Source organism: Brienomyrus brachyistius, chromosome 25 (assembly GCF_023856365.1).
Source record: "Brienomyrus brachyistius isolate T26 chromosome 25, BBRACH_0.4, whole genome shotgun sequence".
Lineage (NCBI taxonomy): Eukaryota > Metazoa > Chordata > Actinopteri > Osteoglossiformes > Mormyridae > Brienomyrus > Brienomyrus brachyistius.
Window position 1 is genome coordinate 5,789,106 of NC_064557.1, and position 19,123 is coordinate 5,808,228.

The 19,123-nt window shown below is 43.8% G+C and overlaps 1 protein-coding gene across 1 annotated transcript; it reads left to right on the forward strand.

The window, feature by feature from the left end:
* The first annotated feature begins 10,579 nt into the window (after nucleotides 1-10,579).
* On the forward strand, nucleotides 10,580-15,054 carry LOC125720467 (leptin receptor overlapping transcript-like 1). The gene is made up of 4 exons (XM_048995940.1): nucleotides 10,580-10,691; nucleotides 11,920-11,995; nucleotides 12,390-12,576; nucleotides 12,742-15,054. Exons 1-4 carry the CDS (start codon nucleotides 10,676-10,678, stop codon nucleotides 12,856-12,858), a joined length of 396 nt encoding a protein of 131 aa, XP_048851897.1. The 5' UTR covers nucleotides 10,580-10,675; the 3' UTR covers nucleotides 12,859-15,054.
* Nucleotides 15,055-19,123: the final 4,069 nt, after the last annotated feature.

The window sequence follows — 19,123 nt, forward strand, 5'->3', positions numbered from 1 at the left end:
TGATCACAGCGCAGTCAGGACATTGTTATTATGCGTGACCCGCGGAGACGCTGTGGCCCGTATCAAACGCTGACCTCGCTGTAAAGGCAGCTCTCTACTCAGCTGATCCCTCTCTGCTCTGCCCAAAACTCCACTGCGTTACCGGTGCATGACTGGTGACTGTGGCGTGGGGAGAGAATCAGCATCACTGTACCAGTGGTGCTTCTCATAGCCTTAATAGTACCAGAGATTCCTCTTTCAGAAAAGGGACGACGGTTTCTCTCATTTGCTCATTTCTCTGTTGTATTTCGTGCACGATGACAGACTGGGGTTTGAACGTCTACCAAGGGCTAGAACTGCTGCGGCATTATGAGGCCCAGGCCGGTAACATCAGCTATGACACACAGAATAATGTGAAGGACTCAGTGTGTCCTTGTTCCTCCTGAGACCTCGGGACCAACAGAATGGGCATGCAGCTCGCCGAAACCATGCTTAGATCATCGCTCTAAGTAAACCCATGCGTCACTGAATACCACACTTTCATATTTTTGGTAATATTTCAAGCACTTTTGGAAGACTGTATCTCTTGTCCACAAAAACTGCAGTTTATTTAAAAAAAAAAATGTGAATAACACTAATTAAACATTATTGTAATTAAGAGCTAAACAGCTGACAGCAGAACGGTAGGTGGTGCAGTGGTTAGCACTGTTGCCTCACAGCGCTAGGAGCAGGGGTCCAGTCTCTGCCATCAGGGACGGATTATGGGTTGTGTGGGCCCCTGGGCAAAACGTTCGCGAATAGGACAAGCAGTTATTGTAGTTAGATGGAAAATTGACGGGTTATTTATTTGTTATTTTAAGATGCAAGTAAAATTTAATCCTAGTGGTCTGCTGTTGCCATTTTCATTCATTCCACTTTACAGATAAAATGTTATAGAGAATTATGGTGAATGTATAAATCCATTTTATGTGACCTCTGGAAATGAATCGAGGGGAACAACCCACGTGGCATAGCAGCACATTTATCTGAAATATCGGAGTCCAATAAGGAAATGATCACGGCTTGCGTGATTGCTGAAATGAAAGCGTCACTGCAGAGCCAATGGGACAGCACTTAGCATAAACTTTTTCATATTTATTTCAGGGATTTCATGTGACCCTTCCTGAACTCAGTGGGAAATAAAATATGAAACGATACATATATATCAGTTCAAACTATTTGTGTTTGGGGCTGGAGAAACTACTTTCAGACTCATTCTTCAAGTACCAGGTTCAAAAGTGAGTGTCGTACTGGAAACCCAACCAGACCAGTCATTCTGTAGGTGCAAACAGTCGACTAACCATTAACACTATCTTCAATAGCATCAATACGCCTCATTATAGCATAGAAATGAAAGATGGTGGAGATGTGATGAAGATTACATAGATCCATCTTTGCTGTTGGTAAGTATATGTCTCTGCAGGCTGGAGTAGTTTGGGTGTCGAAAGGTGATCAGGGTGTGCAGTAGATCACATGTGCGGAATGGTCATTTCCATTGGCTGAAAATGCAGCTGATAATCGTTATTACAGAAGGAGACCCGGGGTTTCCCAAAGCCTTTTTAACTGTACGTTGTTCGTAAGTTCGATCTTTTAACATAGAACTTACAAATGACGTAGTGTTAAGAAGGCTTCGAAAAACTCACCCCAGATCTTTTAGGTAGTCTGTATTTAGATATTTCTTCATATAGCGCAAGACAGTTCTATCTATATGTCTGTCTGTCTGTCTGTCTATCTATCTATATATCTGTCTGTCTATCTATATGTCTGTCTGTCTGACTGTCTGTCTATCTATATGTCTGTCTGTCTGACTGCCTATATGTCTGACTGTCTGTCTGTCTATCTATCCATAAGCCTGTCTGTCTGTCTGTTAGGCACACTTTTTCAAAGCTGAAAAGCAGCTACACTTTGTTTAAATCCCTTTGCTAAATCTGCTCTCCCATGTCTGAGTTTGAATTAGACCAAGTCATTCTGTCTGTACATTGTGTTCTTTAGCAGCTTTTCTTAACCAAATCACACGACCGTCCCTGTCCCTGCTGCTAATCTATTAGCATTTTAGCAGACCCCCACCTCCAGCTGCACTCTGCACCCCAGAAGGCCCCGGGCCCCTCCGGACAGCAACAAAGACGGCTATATTTCAGGCCTTGTCGTTTTACAGCCGATTTGCAAGTGAGATGAGTGCAGTCTCACTCGTTTTGTTATTCGCTTCTCGGGGGTGAGCGTGAGAGCCCATCACAGGCTACGGGGGGGGGTTCGTCCAGCATGGCAGGACCACACAGTCGCCCGGGCCCCTCTCCCCATGGCCGGAGAAACTTCAGCGTATAGAATGCGGCTGTGGCCCCCAAGAATTAAAAGTCTTGGTGTGTCCCAAACCAAGTTGGGGGGCGGGGGGGGGGGGGGGGACTCAGCAATGAGCAGGCTTTGTCTTTCGAGGATGACCCGTCATGACTGGTGTGAGTTCAGTCGCTTGGCTTTTAACCACAAAGGGAGCCAATCAAACGAAAACTCGCCGGTGAAATAAAAATTAGGAGCCTGTCGATTCCCCCACAGCAGAAACTAAATGCTACAATTATCTGAGCCTGAAGGCTTTCTTCATCGTGAGAAGGAAAGCCAGCCCCTCTTTTTAGATCCCACAAAAACAGTACAGCGAAGTACGCTTATATTAGTGTTAAATACATGTGTAACAATTTTCTTAAAGGGTTAGGACTCAGTCTTTTTATTAGCATAAAAATTTCTGCATTGATTTCCGTACAGAGGCACTTGGCATTGCGTTCAGTCTGCAAAAACATTCGGAAACAAAAATTATTATCTTATAGTAAAAGTTTCATTAAAGGCCAGTGGCTTTCAATAATCAAGAGTGAATTTTGTGGGGGGTTTTTTACCAAGAGATAAGTGAAGACTGGAATGTTATTCATCTCGTTATTATTGCACGTTAATTTGTGGTCATACACCAGCCTAAGCCTATAGCAATGCGAGTGAAAAGTATTGTGGGTTTTATGGAAATCCAAAATGTTAATATCCAGTGTACTCCTTTAGATTGTTTGACCTGAGCAGTGAATATTTAAATAACTGGTTAATGTGAAAAATTTGAAGATTTTTAAAAAAAAAGTATATAACGTGTAATTTGAGACGGAGTTACAGGCAAAGAAACTCCAGGCAAGGAGTACGACTGAAAATTTTCTCCATTTCTTACACAGATATTTAATTACTCTGGACACACCTTTTGTGTTTTAATCTTAAATTCTTAAAATTTACATTCAGTAGAAATATGTTCGGAAAGCTGAACTCTTACAAACAAAATCTGTGGGTCGTTAGAATCCATTAAGAAAATCAAGAAGCATACAGTTGACTGCCTGCTCTCTGTTACCCACTACTTCAGTAAAGATAATATTATTTGCAGTTAAATGTACAGTTCCCCCTCAGTGTGTCAGTGAACTGGATTGCCCTTAGATGTGTCATCGCCAAAGGAAGAATGTAGGAATTAGGCAGGCAGACTCACAGCGGGATCCATTGCGTTAATTAAGGACATATTTGAAATGTCGCGTTGCATCTTGTGTAAGAGCTCCCTCTATTGGTGAACCATGGATACTGTTGAAATATCCATCCATTTTTTCACCACTTATCATGGTTAAGATGTTGGGGGGGGGGGGGGGGGGGCACGCAAAGAGTAACATGTAAACTCTCCACACACAAACCCCCGTCCCTGAGGGGCGACAGTGCACCCCACTGAGCCGCCACGTTCCACCTATAGCTTTTAATTAATGCAATATTTAATTTACAGATCTTTAAATGGCTGTATTGCTCCATATTTTTTTGGTATTTTAATGTGATAATATTTAAAAAGCCAAACCACACAAATATTTATATGTGGGGAACCCAAAAAGAAATTGGTGTATGACTGGTCTCAGCCATTTAACATTTAACCGAGTGCTACTTAAAGTGCATAAATTCTTGACATTAACAGAAAGGCATATACTTTAAGTATTACGTTAAATACTAATTAAGGCAAATGCTGAGCTGTAATAAAGCGGTGATTCCTGTAAAGTTTTATGGGCGTTGTTAACCCTTTTACGGACTTTGCTGGGGAGCAGATTCGACTCTGAGTCATGTCTGCCAAGGCGATAAATGGAGCGATTCGCCCGAGGAGCTTTGGCTCGATGTTGCGCCACCGCCGTTCCAGCTCACACCTGGTGCCCGTCTGCCGAGTGCTGACCCCTGAGGAACCCCGCATCAGCCACGAAACACGCTGTGGGTGACGGGATAGCCCCTAGCCGCAGGTCAACCGCAGGCCAGAAGCAGGTCATTCCCTGCCTCGCAGAAACCCAGACTGCGTGGCAGGAGGGTTCGTCTGCCTCTGCAGTGGACGTCCGGGACGGCAAACTGTAACCGCCTGCTCATTCAACTATTCTGTTAATCATTTAAGCCCTAATTATACTGCTGAATTCTCGAATCGGATAAATAATAGCAGAATGACGTTGATTCATTTTTTTATAACCATACATGTATTGCCAGTGCGAATCACAGTAGTAAATAAATGGATTATTATAAAATGATGGGCAATTTCAAACTTACAACTGCCTTACGGTCTTAGCGAGAGACAGTTTTTGAATTAACGACTGGATTGACTCCAGGCGACATAATCCCTGGTAGAAGGAAGTAGCTGTACTGATAAATGTATTTCCCAGCTCGTAAGCATGTCAGTCACGCCGTTAGGTACGAACGTGTAAGATACTGTAAATGTGCGGTGGCTGTGGTGTAAGCGGGTTAAGGCGCCCCAAGCATGGCTGTGGAGGCGAAGAACTAGCCGGTGAGCAGCAGAAGGTGGCTGTCAAGCATTAGCCTTTGCTTAGTCCTTAAACCAAAAACTGGGTCAGAAAATGTGCTTTGTAGTACTGATTCATTCTTCAGAGAAGTTCTGGATGAGGTCACCCTGTAACAATCAATAAAACAAACGAGTGTGGAAGATTAAGGAATGAATAATTAGATTATATCTATAAGAAAATATGAAGTGCACTGTTTTTTTAAAGTGGTTTCCTTTAGATAAATGTTCTCTACTGGAGTAAGTGTGCTTTCGCTGTCTGCTGGTTAAGGGGGTGTGCAAGAGCTGCCCCCCCCAGCTTGTGTTCACTGTGATTAGTAACAGATTCATGGCTCCACGTACGGAGACAAAGCTACCAAACGTCACCCCCATCAGCGTCGATTGCCTCGCAAACTCATAAACGACTCTTGGACCATGTTTACCGGAATTCTGTTTAAATGCTTCCTGTGGTGTCAGGATCCCACCAATAAAAAAGAATCACTGCAGCGTTTATGATATCGACTGGCCTTTAATTGCCGAAACCCAACTAATTATAAGCTTGCAAATGCAAGAGGTAGATACATTTATTGGTTACTGATGTCTCAAATAATATGAAATACGGGATCAGGGCAAAAGCCTGAGAAAGAAAACAGCTGAGTTAAGCTAAAGATATTTACAATAATAAAATCAGCATGACAAACGTATCTGACAGAAGGGGTGAGATGGTTGAAAACCTGCACTTATCTATCAGAAGGTTGTTGGATCAAGTACTAATCTTGGAAGTGCAGCCACCACTGATTTGAGTGTTTCAGGGTCATGTTTAACATAGACGAAAATTACTCAGATAATGTTAAGAAATATTTTCAGTAGCTGACCAGGGGATTCAGGGGTATAAAAAAAGAGGCTCTTTTGTTAAAAAATGTCTTCATATGATGTGACTAAATGCTGGTTTTAGTCATTCGTTAGCGCAGACCGAAACTATGGGCTCGCCCCGTGAGAAGTTTTCACAAGCAAACAGTTTTTAGTTGGGTATGAAATCAGACAGCGGCGGGGGGTAAAATCCAAAGCCGTCTGTCAGTGACAAAGGAGAGCTGCAGTGGGCAGTATTTTGGAGGGGGTCATGCGGGGGGCTCAGCCGGGGAGGGGGCGAGGAGATGGATCTGGCTTCTGACTTTGGGGAGGCTGCTGGTTTGAGTCAGCAGTCTGGTCCTGAGGAGATTCAGCAGATAAACAAAAAGGAAGGTTTGGCTCAAAGTAGGAAAAATAAACCGTGGTGGGCATTTGCAATTTACAGCGGGAGGGGGCCCCTTGGCCGCTGTCCTGCAGGCGTGTGACTGTGAAATCCCTTTTTCTTATTTGGTTCCATATGTTAAGAGCCCAAACAAAACCTCTTTATGTCCAGACAGGTCCCACAGAAACCGAATCCTCTCCGATGGACACAGTGCATTCTTGCTGTCACTCGCTAATCCCAATTCAGCTTTAAACAGGAGTTTATATCATTTCAAATGCCTCGGAGTATTTTTTAATTTCCTATTATTCTCAGCATGTTGCTGGCTTTGCCTGAATCTCTTTTCAGGGTCTCTGAATGCTCTTCGTGCCATGACCGCAGCGAGCGACGACAGTGAATCATTCGTTTCATTTTTAGCGGCTCGGAATCATGATCGTTTCCTGTTTTCCACTCTTGTTCTCACTTGGAAGTCAAAAAGGACAGAGACCGGAGACGATCACGGGGGCCAATTCTGCATTAGCATTGCAAAAATCCTATTGTTTACTAGTCACATGTTAATTGTGTAGCAGCAGTGAAGATGAACCGAGCATATACTGTATATCTAGCGAAAAGCTTCTTCTGACCGGTTCCTGCTACAGAGATGAAGCAGGACCAGGAATAAGAAAGATGTTTCACTACAGATGTATACAATTGTACACGATTCATGAAGAATAGGACTTTCTGTTGTGCTTCGACTCGTGTTTAAAATAAGTAAGTCAAGTTCAGATGCTCGTTATTTTGGCTTCCATGGCTAGACGAAAGGAGCTCGGTGATGTTCAGAAAGTGACGATTATTGGTCCACGTTTGGTCCTCCCTCCAGACGACCACTGGATGTTTTAAGGTGACATCGGAATAAAAGTCACAGAAGAAACTGGATGGAAGTAGAGTGACGTCTGTGTTTGGTTCACGATTTAAGGCAGAACAGGTCAACTCAGGTCGACTAGTTACCTAGATACACAGGGCCAGTCAAAAGTTTGGACACACCTACCCATAGAAAGATTTATTTGTAGATATTAGAATAATTTTAAAGGCATCAGAACTATAAAATAACATATATGGAACTATACACTGACCAAAAAAAGAATTACATAAAAAAATATTTCTTGGGGGGGCAGCTCTGTGGATTGCGACTCAGAAGGTTGCCGGTTCAAATCCCAGGGTCAGCAGAGTGATCCCACCATTGGGCCCTTGAGCAAGACCCTTAACCCTCGTTGTCCCAGGGACTGGCTGATCCTGCTCTCTCCTCCTTTCATGCAATGACCTCCTGGTATGCTTTTCCAGCTGTCCTGAAGGGGGTCCCACATGAATGCTGAGCCCTCATTGGCTGCTTTTCCGTCATGCCCACGTAAAAGCTGAGCCCTCATTGGCCGCTTTTCTGTCAATCTCTGGCCAAAGTCCTCCAAACCATTTCTACTGTGTTTGGGTGAGGTCACCAGGTCATGTGTTGCCATATTCTATCACTCTCCTTTTTTGGCGGCTTGGCATGTCTTTTTACTGATACTGTTTAATTCCAAGTCATGAAAAGGGTCCTTCGTGGTCTGATCTAGTATAGCATAGAAAACTGTTATAGTATAGAAGCATAGAACACGAGCAGCCTACTGATCATGAGAAACGGACATGCAGGTAAACCAGACATCCTTCATCCTGTTCTGAACAGCAGACAGCGCTTCAGTGTTCCTCCCCCTGCAGCCATGGATTCTGGCCGCTCCAGGCTGCTGTGGGGTGTATTTTCCTGGCGTAGTTCCGGTCTACTCAACCTTTTAGAGGGTAAGGTGCGTGCCAACAAACACAACGCTCTTCGGAGTGATCGTATTTGTCCTGCGGTTCATCCTGAATTTTTCCATCGTGATAGGTGAGGATTGTTCCAGGATAACAATCCCCCCCCCCCACCTCAGAGCTCATCTGAGCTTATAAGACATTCTGGAGCATCACTCGACAGCATGTTTTCCACCATCACCAACAAAACACTAAAGTAATCAAGTTTCTCCTGGAAGGAGTGTGTGGCGTTCCTCCAAAACACTTTTATTAACTGTACATCTGTATCACCTCTGCCAAGGTTCACTGAAGTTATTCTGTCATCATTGTTCTTTATAACAATGGGAGAGTAATGACAGAAAATGATCAACCCCTACAATTACCTGTTCATTTAATTACTGACTTAGGACTGCCTGGTTTAAAACCATTGCATTGTTTTAAACATTATGTTGAATAGAAATAGCTGGCAGATGTGAACTTTTGGGTGAGTACTGTCAATAGTATTATCAAAAATAAAAAGAGATTGACACTCTATCCTGGGTTGTTCCCTGTTTGCACCCATAATTTCTGGGGTATGGTACAGATCCCCAGGACCTGGTATAGGACAAATGGTATAGAAGACGACTAACTGGTTAAATGAATGAACGAATGGATGGATGGATGGATGGATGGATGGATGGATGGATGGATGGATGGACGAACCAAAAAGGGCTTTTAACTGAAGAGGTCAGTCCAAGATTCTACAGATACTGATCACTTTATACACGAGTGTCTCTCTCTCTCTCTCTCTCTCTCTCTCTCTCTCTCTCTCTTTCTCTCAAGAGTGTAAGAAATATACAAATGAATATCTGCTACTGGGCTTTGGAATCTATGATCCAGGATGTGAAGTTTCACTGCGCTGAATAAACCCATTAACGCGAAGCTTCTTATAACCAGAAGGGGGCGACAAAGACTAAAATATCTTCCCATATTCCAGAACTGCTTCGTTAATGCAGTGTCACTGAAGTTTGAAAAACTGCTTTGAACTTGCAATCAGGCCGATTCGGCGCTGTTACATTTAGTGCTTATTCTCTTGTAACTCTTATTTGAATTCATTATTGTACATGACTAGTTTTTGAGGTAATAAAAGGTAAATGCGAGTGTAGCACTCTAGCCTCGGGTCTCAGGTTGGGGGTTTAAATCCCACTCCTGCTGTTTGTGTGTGTGTGGAGTTTGCATATTTTCCATGCAGTTAGGCTAATTGTCACAGGGTGTGTGCCCTGCAGTGAGACGGCATCCAGAGTGTATCCATGCCTTCAGTGACACCCCCAGATATTTTTCATAGTGGGGGCCAGATGGGGCCACTGAAAACTTTAGGGGGCACAAAACCAAAAGCCATGGCCGAACTTCCGGAGTTCTATTATGCCAGTGTAGCATTTAGAGAAGCTGAAAACTATGTTAATATGAGAGTTAAGGAAATGCCGCCTGATATCTTTGAGCTCAGATTTTGCAGGTAATGTTACTAATTTGTTATTTTCTTTCACATGAACTACGGTGAAAAAATAAACTTTATTGGTTTAAATAAATAGTGACTAATGTAAAATACCAGATAGAAGTATGTTATGCCGCACATGCATATGTGAAATTTCCGGGGGGGGGGGGGGGGGGGGGGGGGTTGTGTCAGGGTGCCCATGCCCCTCCTGCTCCCCCCTTGATGCCATCATTGCCTGCCTTGTGCTCTGCGCTGCCTGGGATTGGCTCCAGACCCCATAATCCTGTCCAGGATATGCAGGCAGCGAGTGGATGAACGGGCAAATGAAGAAAAGCTTTATTGCAAGATTTATATCTGTGTATTCATGAGAAAAGCATACAGATTAGATGTGTTTTGCCACTTTTCGCTGGATTTGAAATCACATCTCTTCATTCCTTTCAAGTTGACTGAGACTAGCACATACTGAGAAATGGGGGGGTGCATTATCGTTTTACAACTTATCTGGCACTTTAAAGCCCTTTTCAAAAAAGCTGGATTGTTTTATTGAGTGATTACGCTGGCCGTGGATACAAAAGCCGACACCCTCCGGGGATTTGCGCTTCTCCTTCAAATACGCAGTCCTTTACACACTGGCTGAAGATTTTCAATAGCAGTTCAATAGCAATATATGTATTCATTCACCAGTTTCCCCGAGTCTCAGTGAGCCTGGAGCACGTCCTAGGCAGGACAAGGCAGTTTATGCACTGGAGAGAATATAAATCCATCATTGTGTCAATTTAGTGATGACAATTCACCTAAGACATGTGTTTGCACTATGGGAGGAACCCGGAGCCCTCACAAACAAGGGGGGACGTTACCCACAGTCCTGGAGGTAGGAAGCCACAATCTTCCTCGATGAACTCAGTACACCAGGGGGTGCTGCACACTGGCTGACCCTGTACTCTGCCCCCACCCCCCTCACTTGCTCTCAAGTCTAAATGTGTCGTAAAAGAATATTTCTCTATAGGGATTAAATTATCGTGATTTTATTCTATTGTATGAACCACCACACTGTCTGGCAAAACCATTATGTAGTTTAATCCGAGTCACGCAAGTATAATAGGGACAAACAAGATCAGCACTTAACTCAAAAAGGATGACTAAATTAATTTTAGATAGCACCATTTTCCTGGCGTCCACTAGCAACGGTGACATTTTAAATCCTGCATTAAATCATACTACCGGCCTAGCGAGGCAGATGTTTGTACAAGATCGTCGAAATGACGTCACGCACAGCTGGCGCTCTGCGCACGCGCGGGCACGTGCTCTGCGTGTTGCTGTAGTTACCGAGAATCAGCTGTTCGGGGGGGTTACCTGCTGCTACACTGAAATGGCCGGGATAAAAGGTAACATTGGACATTTCGTAATTGTTAATAATACATTTGGCCACTGTGGTTTGCGTGTAAGATCCGAGTGTTTGGTTGACTGCCGCTGTATCTACTTGGGACGCCGAATTTGTGATGCAGCGTATGCCAGTAATGCTAGCTAATGCTAGCCTAATGTTCCAAACGTTTGTTTATAGCTGGTTAGCATCAAACGTGTCGCTGCATATAACTGGAGTTAGCCAACCTGCCGGTGTAATTTACCCCAGTCGCCGTAGAGTTTGCAGCTGTGCCGTGTTTGCCGTGTTAGTTATACGGCCATTCGCCTCGGCCGTTAGCAGGTGGCTAACATTAGCCTGCTGTATTTACTAACATAAAGGGTTTTACTGGCGCCTTAGCAGCACTGGGGCGTGTTTAAGTTCGGGATCATATGCAGTAAGGTGTCCAGAGCATCTGTAGGACTTGTGTCCCATCACCCGTATAAAGACATGCTTCTTAGTAGCTGGTTAAAAAGCGAAGGGGAGCAGATGGATAGTTACTTAACCGTGGATGGGGAGAGTTGGATGGATACCGAACATTCCTTGTATGGTTTTTAAACTGCTCATCAATAACTGCAGGTTTACTTAATACAAGTCGGAGGCATGTTCTGCTCGTTAATTATGCTTATCATTCGCCACTGTCGCTATATGCCACACCTAATTTGTTATCAGTTTTAAGCAGGCACGTTGCGTTATTCTAAATATACTTATTTTTGATGTGCATTTATTTTTAGATAAGGGGGGAGAAGCATGTGTAAGCTAGACTACATGTGTGTATCTGCACGGTTTTTAATGTGACTGTAACCCAGCTGTCTGCCGAGGTGTCATGAAAAGACCATTCCGGCTCATTTTCGTACGTTTCCTTAGCATGGCTCCTTGCACGTGTGACCGAGTCAGAGACCCCCAAATCATTTAGACATCTGTCAGCCTGCATTGCCTTCACACGGGAAGCTTTCTGCTTTACACAGCATAGAGTTTCATTATACTTCTAAAATAAGCATACGTCATCTGATCGCCTCTGCTGACTTCGGTTTGCCTTTAGAACTGCACAGTGCGTTATCATCATCATCATCATCATCATCCATACACTGTCCGCACTCGAGCTAACAGGAGAGTTGGGGCACTGAGCCCAGATCACGGCTGAAGTGTCGGGATATTGTCAGCGTGGAGTGATAATCGTCCGCCTCACCCTTGTGCTGTCTCACTCTTTCCAGCTCTCATCAGCCTATCCTTTGGCGGAGCCGTTGGCCTCATGTTCCTCATGCTGGGCTGTGCGCTCCCAGTGTACGAGTGAGTGTGAACTGTTCCCAAGGCACTATCCTCTCTGTGTGCAGAATGGCGGCTTTCGCGGCGATCGCAGTAATGCGTTTGTTCAGCAGATGCTTTAATCCACAGCTTTCGATATGTACATGGTTCTGATTTACGCAAGTGGAGTTCTGCTGAATAAATCCAATGTTTGCACTGCCACATGAGCCACTGGATGTTTGTGTTTTCTCTGTGGCCTGTTGTTCCAGCATTAGTGAAGAAATCCCAGGATGCACTGCTCACCCTGCCTTCTAGGGCTGGTGCAATAATTGTGGTCTGTCTGTGAAGTTAGATGCTCATTTGTTGCACGGCTGCGTCCAGGACACTGCGTTGTGGCTCCTTATAGGACCGTGACAGTAACTACCTCCTCTCCCTGCAGTGAGTACTGGCCCCTTTTCGTCCTCTTCTTCTACGTGCTTTCTCCCATCCCGTACTGCGTGTCACGGAGAGTAACCGACGACACAGACGCCACCAGCAACGCCTGCAAGGAGCTGGCCGTGTTCCTCACCACGGGCATCGTGGTGTCCGCCTTCGGGCTGCCCGTCATTTTCGCCCGCGTTCACGTGGTGAGTGTGCGTGGACTTCAGAGGCCACGGCGGAGTAGAAGCTCTCAAGCAAACACAAAAATTAGGAGAATTTGCACAGCATTGAAACAAGTATACTGTTGTGGCATATTACGAGAACGCCGCGTGCTCTTGTTGACACGACTGACATTCTCGTGTTTCCCACAGATCGCTTGGGGAGCGTGTGCGCTCGTAGTAACAGGCAACATCGTCATCTTCGCCACCATTCTGGGATTCTTCCTCGTCTTTGGCTCCAGTGATGACTTTAGTTGGCAACAGTGGTAAAAATCCTTTCTGGGTGGACTTGCTTTAATTTTTAATTCTAGTCCCTGGTTTTATTTAAATGAACTGCCATCTGTTGAGTTGAGGTAAAGGCGTGTGTAGTAACCAGTGATCTGGTTTCATATGGACTCGATAAGTTTATTATTATTTTTTTCTTGTAAGATGAAACATCCCTCAAATAATTAGAGAAAAGGCTGCCGAGGAAGCGAAATGGGTTGTTAAATCCGATCCCGGTAATTACACAAACTAAACTATGTTCCATATCTCTTCCTGGCCTCCCTCTAACCAAATTTTAGATTAAGAGCTCATTAATGTAAATATTTACCTTCTGAGGATAGAGGCCCCTTAAAATGCCTGCGGATGCTGTTTTACTTTATACAGATTGCCTGTGAGTTAATGGGTTTTACAAGGCAGTTTTAGAAATGAAATGTTGTATCAGTGAGTGATGGACTGAAACTCTATATGCGTCCCTGAAGGTGTGTGACCTGTCACCCGTCTGTGTTCAGCCGTACACATCCTCTTCACCTCCACTCTGATGCCCCTTGATTATGCGCTCCTGTAGTGACGGTCATTGGCACTGGTGGCCCAAAGGCCATGATGTTTTACTCCTGCCAAGAGGCAAAGGGGACGCTGCTTGTGTCGTTTTCATACTACATTTGAAGAGTTGGGCCTAAAAGAGAATCGAAGTCGACCTTGGCTTATATTGGCCCACGGACAGACACAAAGGCACAAGTATGAATAAACCTTATGCCTCGTTAGGTGGATGAAAAGCTTTACTGCTTCTCTAAATGCTGTGGATGTCCCCCTTTCCCTTTGGAAATGTTCAGTCTCAGAGACATTTCACTATAAACGCTTAGCTTTGAATGTAAGTTAACGATTAGTGACAGCAGTTTCGGGACATGACGCTTTCCGAGACACAGCTTGTACTACACTGGCTTACGAGATGAAGTTGGAGTAAATTTTGAAACAATATCATCCCAGCGCGATTTAAATAGATTACCGTACGCGTAGGTGTTTAGCAAGGTACAGTTACAGTGGTTTTCTTAAATCCATTATTCGCCACAGATTCCGTTGTTTGTTAATAAGCTGACAGAATCATCTTCAGTCTCACCACCAAATAAGAGGGAGTTTTCATTTAGTCTCATTATAAATTGACTATGCCTATAAGTAACCGAGCTTCAGACATGGTTAAAATATAACTACACTGGCATAAAAGTTATCAAACATACGATGATGCAGGTCACTTGTATAATTTCTGAAACTCTAAGGAAACAGTGGTTTCCATGTGTCACCATCGGTTAGTTTGTGTTTCAGATTGGTTGGATCTCTCTATAAGCTCCCTTTGCTCATGTACGAAGATCTATCCCGCTGCATCATGGCATATTTTAATTTCCCTCATTCCGGCGTTCACTACGGCACAGTTTTCCGGTAGTTTATTCATGCGATGCTTCCAAAACCTCACCGTATTATGGTCCACAGCATGCTAACAGTGTTCTTACGTCCTTTGTGTTTGAGTTTTGCCATGTCATTGAATTATTTGCATTATTTATATAAGCTATTGTTTTGCACTTTTTAAAATTCTTTGTTTATTTTGGATTACATGGTCTGCATATGTATCCCATGATGCAACCCTTGAAATATGAAGACACGTTTAAACCAGTTGCATCTTGATGTTATCTGACATATAATCTGATTATTCTGATGCAAGTGGCTTGTTTGATAACTGAAGTCAAATCAAGTCCATTCAACAGTAATCTTCTTGTATATACACTATAAGACCATCTGAATGCTGCACAGTTGATCCAAAACGTAAGATACTTTGCCTCACTGTGAATATATGTTTAGCACATGGTTTTGCGAGATGCTCGGTCTGTGTGTGGAGTAGGCTGAGGATGATCCTGTCTTAATTTCGTGTTAAACCTGTATCTCTGTATTCTTTAACGTATGCTGGAAATAAGTGATTCATGAAAGGGAAGTCGTGCAGGTTTGTTACAGCTGATGAAGTGGATATGCATATAAAACGTTACTTTTTTTGGTTGTTTTCTATGTTACTTTTACACTTCTTGTCAGTTTATTAATTTTGAAGCAATTATGTAGGTTTTGTTTATTTATGAGGATGTATATGTAAAATGCCCTGAACGATGTTGTGTTGAATTGGGAACATTTTGAAGGGAAATAAACCTTTTTTTGGATACCTTTTCAAGCTGCCATATCATGGATTCCTGCTACTCGACTACCTCAAGCGTTAGACTGTGTGTCATTACTCTGTAATTATTAAAGGGGGTAAATGTTCATCGAAGGATGGCAGCTCGGTGGCTCCATGGACTCCAGGCCGTCTGGCATCACACTGCCGTGGTTATGGGTTTAAATCCCACACCTATCACTGTGTGGGTGGAGCTTGTTTATTTTTTTCTTTGTTTGTTTCCTCCAAGTTCTCCAGCTTCTGCTCTTGCTTCAAAGAATGTGCTGGTGCCTATAAATTGCCATTTGTGTGTGTGTGTGTGTGTGTGTGTGTGTGTGTGTGTGTGTGTGTGTGTGTGTGTGTGTGTGTGTGTGTGTGTGTGTGTGTGTGTGTGTGTGTGTGTGTGTGTGTGTGTGAGAGAGAGAGAGAGAGAGGTTGAATCCCATTTGTGGTCTGTGCATGGGTTTCCTCCTGGTTTTGCCCCAGTGTTTTTTTTTTTTTTTTTTTTTGTGTGCCAGTACTTCACTCTGCCCAGTGCTTCACACTCTGTGCCTTTGATCAGAAGGTCACGGGTTCAAACCCCGACCTCGACAGAACAGTCACATCTCTGTTGGGCCCTTAATCCCCTGAAATGCTCCAGGGGGTGGCTCCAGATAAATGGTTTATGTGCTTAGAGCCCAAACTTCACTCTCACCTCTGTGTGTGTCTCAGAGGAGAGTAAGATGGGATATATAACCAGAAGCATTCCAGTGAACCTGTGCTTATGTGCACAGCTTCATTCCAGTGAACCTGTGCTTATGTGCACAGCTTCGTTTCAGAAACATCTTGACTCACAGCACATAAGTGACTATGGGAAAAGTATGGAGAAGGAAAAGCGGCGATAGGAAAAGTATTTATTGGGACAGCAAATGCATTCAAGACAAAGGGCGCTTTTCCACCACATCAGGCCCAGTACTTTCGGTATTTCCGCTTTTCCATTGACTTCCGGTGGAGTTCCAGTACCAGCCTTTCCAGTACCTAAAGTGCCCAACCAGTTGGGGTAATTCTTTGGTACTTTGGGGTGGAACTTGAAAGGCCAATTGCTTATGCAAACAGCCCACCTCTGAAACACAATACGACTACCGCCCTTAAAACTCAGAGGTCAGAAAATAATGATAAATAAAGTAAAAAAATAGGAACAGCTGCAACAAAAACATCTGGACGGCATGACAAGAAATGAGAAAGTATTTTGTTGAATATACTGATACAGAGTAAACGTACAGCGTGCTGTCCTAGCGATGTCCTAGGCTGTGTATTGTATAAATAGGATGTGATTTAGTTGTAATAAATATTGAGGTATTTATAAAGCAAAAAAGAAGTTTGTGAATTGGTTATGCATAACATGTGATGTTGGTATTAATATTGCACATCCTCCAGCCCTATAATACAAAAAAGCTATTTTTTGAATTCAGTACAAAATACCCCACCTGGTGTTATGATGTCATTCGGCAGCGGTACCAGTTTTTACAGCAGTGGAAAACCAACACCTTCCAGAACCACACTTTTGGTACTTTCTGGAAGTAGCCCAAAACACCCAAAGCTAGTTAGTATCCTTAGTAAAATGTACTAAGGATACGACCCACTTAAGATACCTGAGCTGTCTTTTACTGGTCAGACTGGCCTCAAACAACACAGAGTGGTTAGCCAAAGATAGCAGTTTGTTTGTGGCTGTTGTATGGCTACTTGCCATGTGCTAAACAGAAGCACACATCTTCCAGCAGGGAATCCCATGGCCAAACAAATACAAACAAGCGGCCTTAAGCTAACAGCACAGCGATAAACAAAAACACAAGAGAAAAACCTTCATGTCATCCTCCTGGGTCCCTCAATTCCATGTACTAATTTTAACATCTACTATATGATTAAAAATTATGGGTTACGTTTGTCTAACCTTGAGAGAAACCAGTCCATTTTCATATTAGAAAAAAAGCACAAGGTGGATTCTTTGGTGGGCGTGGCCATGTTGGGGCAGGTCAGGTGACCATTCAGTCAGCTGATTAATTCCACTTGTCTCCCAGTGATAATTACATTGTTTTGTTTTCGTTTTGCTTTTTTTTGGCCCCGAAGCCCCTTTTGCTATTTTGCTTTCTACAAAACCTGATGTGTATTGAGCACATAGCTAACCTGCCCCCTACCCTTCTGCCTCATTTTCCTTTCTTTTTTTTGTTATTTGTGCAGCGTATGCTGCCTCTCCCCTGCCTAGTGCACTCTCCAGGGAGGGGATTCTCAGGGGTGGAGGGGGGGGACATCTCAGAATTCACCTGTCCACAATGAAAAGCAAGCGAAGGTAAGCCACATGTTACTATCTCAGATAAATGATCGCATTTCCAGCAAAGCGTTGGTATCGCTTTTTAGTGAAAACGATCAGCGTTGCCAGTTTAATAAAGCAAATCGGGTTAACCAAAGTTATTTGAACAAATATAATTATAGTATGTAATTATAATAAATTATAATAAATTTTATATGATTCCCTGAGGAAAATCCTCACTCTGTGAACCTAATCAGATTAAAATGATTTGAATGCAAACTCTGGTCTTTGACGCCGACGTGCTAAATGCCAGAAATTCAAAGGCTTTGTTATTGGTCATATTGCAGCGCTACGCTGCAGCACTTGATGACAAAATAATCGGTAGGTGTGATAAATGTTTCTCTCTGCTCCAGCTACCCCCCCCCCCCCCCCCCCCCCCCCGCCACGCGTACCTTATCTGGGAGCAGATAGCCAGTTTCCACATAGAAATTGGAGAGTTGCCCGCGAGTGTGAAGAGAAGCACTCTGGTTCAATAACAATCCGTGTGGAAAATAGTCCGTTTCCTATTAGTCCTGGCGTCGGACCACTTGTCCCTACATCTCCGCATGTGCCACTCAAAATATACCACAGAACTGAAAGTATGTGTTAGTTATAAAGCATGTAGAAGGGGGCTTGTTTACCTTTTTGGATTTGGGGTCTCACTGGGCTGCCTTTCAAATGAAGTTCCCTGATCCGCTCCGGTAATTAGCCAAAGAGATATAATTACCACAAGGCTTGTGCCAAAGCCTCACAACTCCGGAACTGGGGCTCACATTCCTGCTCTGCTTCCGTCTGACCGGACCATGCATGTGCTCCTGTGCTGTAATAAATTCCCCTCAGTTTCCTTCTATAGGCCAGAACATGCATTTAGGTGAATTAGTGACTTAAATGTCGCTGGTGTGTGGATTGAAGTATGGGGCCCACAAAGGGCCTGATGTTCATCAGATCCAGAGTCAATTCATCATTGTCATCGTACACAACAGCTCAACGAGACTGTGATAGCGACTCGCTGAACAGTGCAAACGCAAACACAAGGCAAGACGTGGCATGTAAACAATATGGAGAAAATTGACAATAAGTTTATACAAAAGTGCGAATGTGATAAATAGTGGTGATGTGGTGCATGGGGGGTGATGTGTAAGAGTCCTTCAGCGGCTGGTTTAACCTGGTTACCACACTGGGGTATTAAGTCTGGTAGTGTGGGCTGTAACTGCCCTGTGCCGTATGCCTGATCGGAGCAATTCAAATGAATGGTGTCCAGGCAGTGATGCATCACCAACAATGCATGTGGCTCTACGAAGACTACAAGAGTTACTCCCTGCCTGTAGATGTGAGTGTGTCCTGTAAGGGGTTGGCGCCCCATCCTGGATTGTCCCCTGCCTTGTGCCCTGTGACGGGTCGGCGCCCCATCCTGGATTGTTTCCTGCCTTGTGCCCTGTGACAGGTTGGTGCCCCATCCTGGGTTGTTCTCTGCCTTTTGCCCATATCTTCTGGGATAGACTACAGACCCCCTTCAGTTCCCCTGAATAGGACCAGCGGTAATTAATAGATGGGTGTTTGCCGTTTAATTAGCCATCAAAAATATGTGTTAAGGGGAATAAATGTAGAATATTTATTGTCATGCTACATAGGAATCGACTGTCATGGTCTGACATTTGCCGGTTCAGGTCTATGAAACTGTCTCCTACGGTGTCTGGAAGGCACCACTGGTGCTGATTTTATAGTAATCATCTCTTTTGACCAATGACATAAGCCCATGC

What these genes read in the sequence shown, in the direction of transcription:
- LOC125720467 (XM_048995940.1), top strand. An exon ending in TGTGCGCTCCCAGTGTACGA is followed by an intron (nt 11,996 to 12,389) that starts GTGAGTGTGAAC and finishes CTCTCCCTGCAG; the next exon opens with TGAGTACTGGCCCCTTTTCG. An exon ending in TTTTCGCCCGCGTTCACGTG is followed by an intron (nt 12,577 to 12,741) that starts GTGAGTGTGCGT and finishes TGTTTCCCACAG; the next exon opens with ATCGCTTGGGGAGCGTGTGC.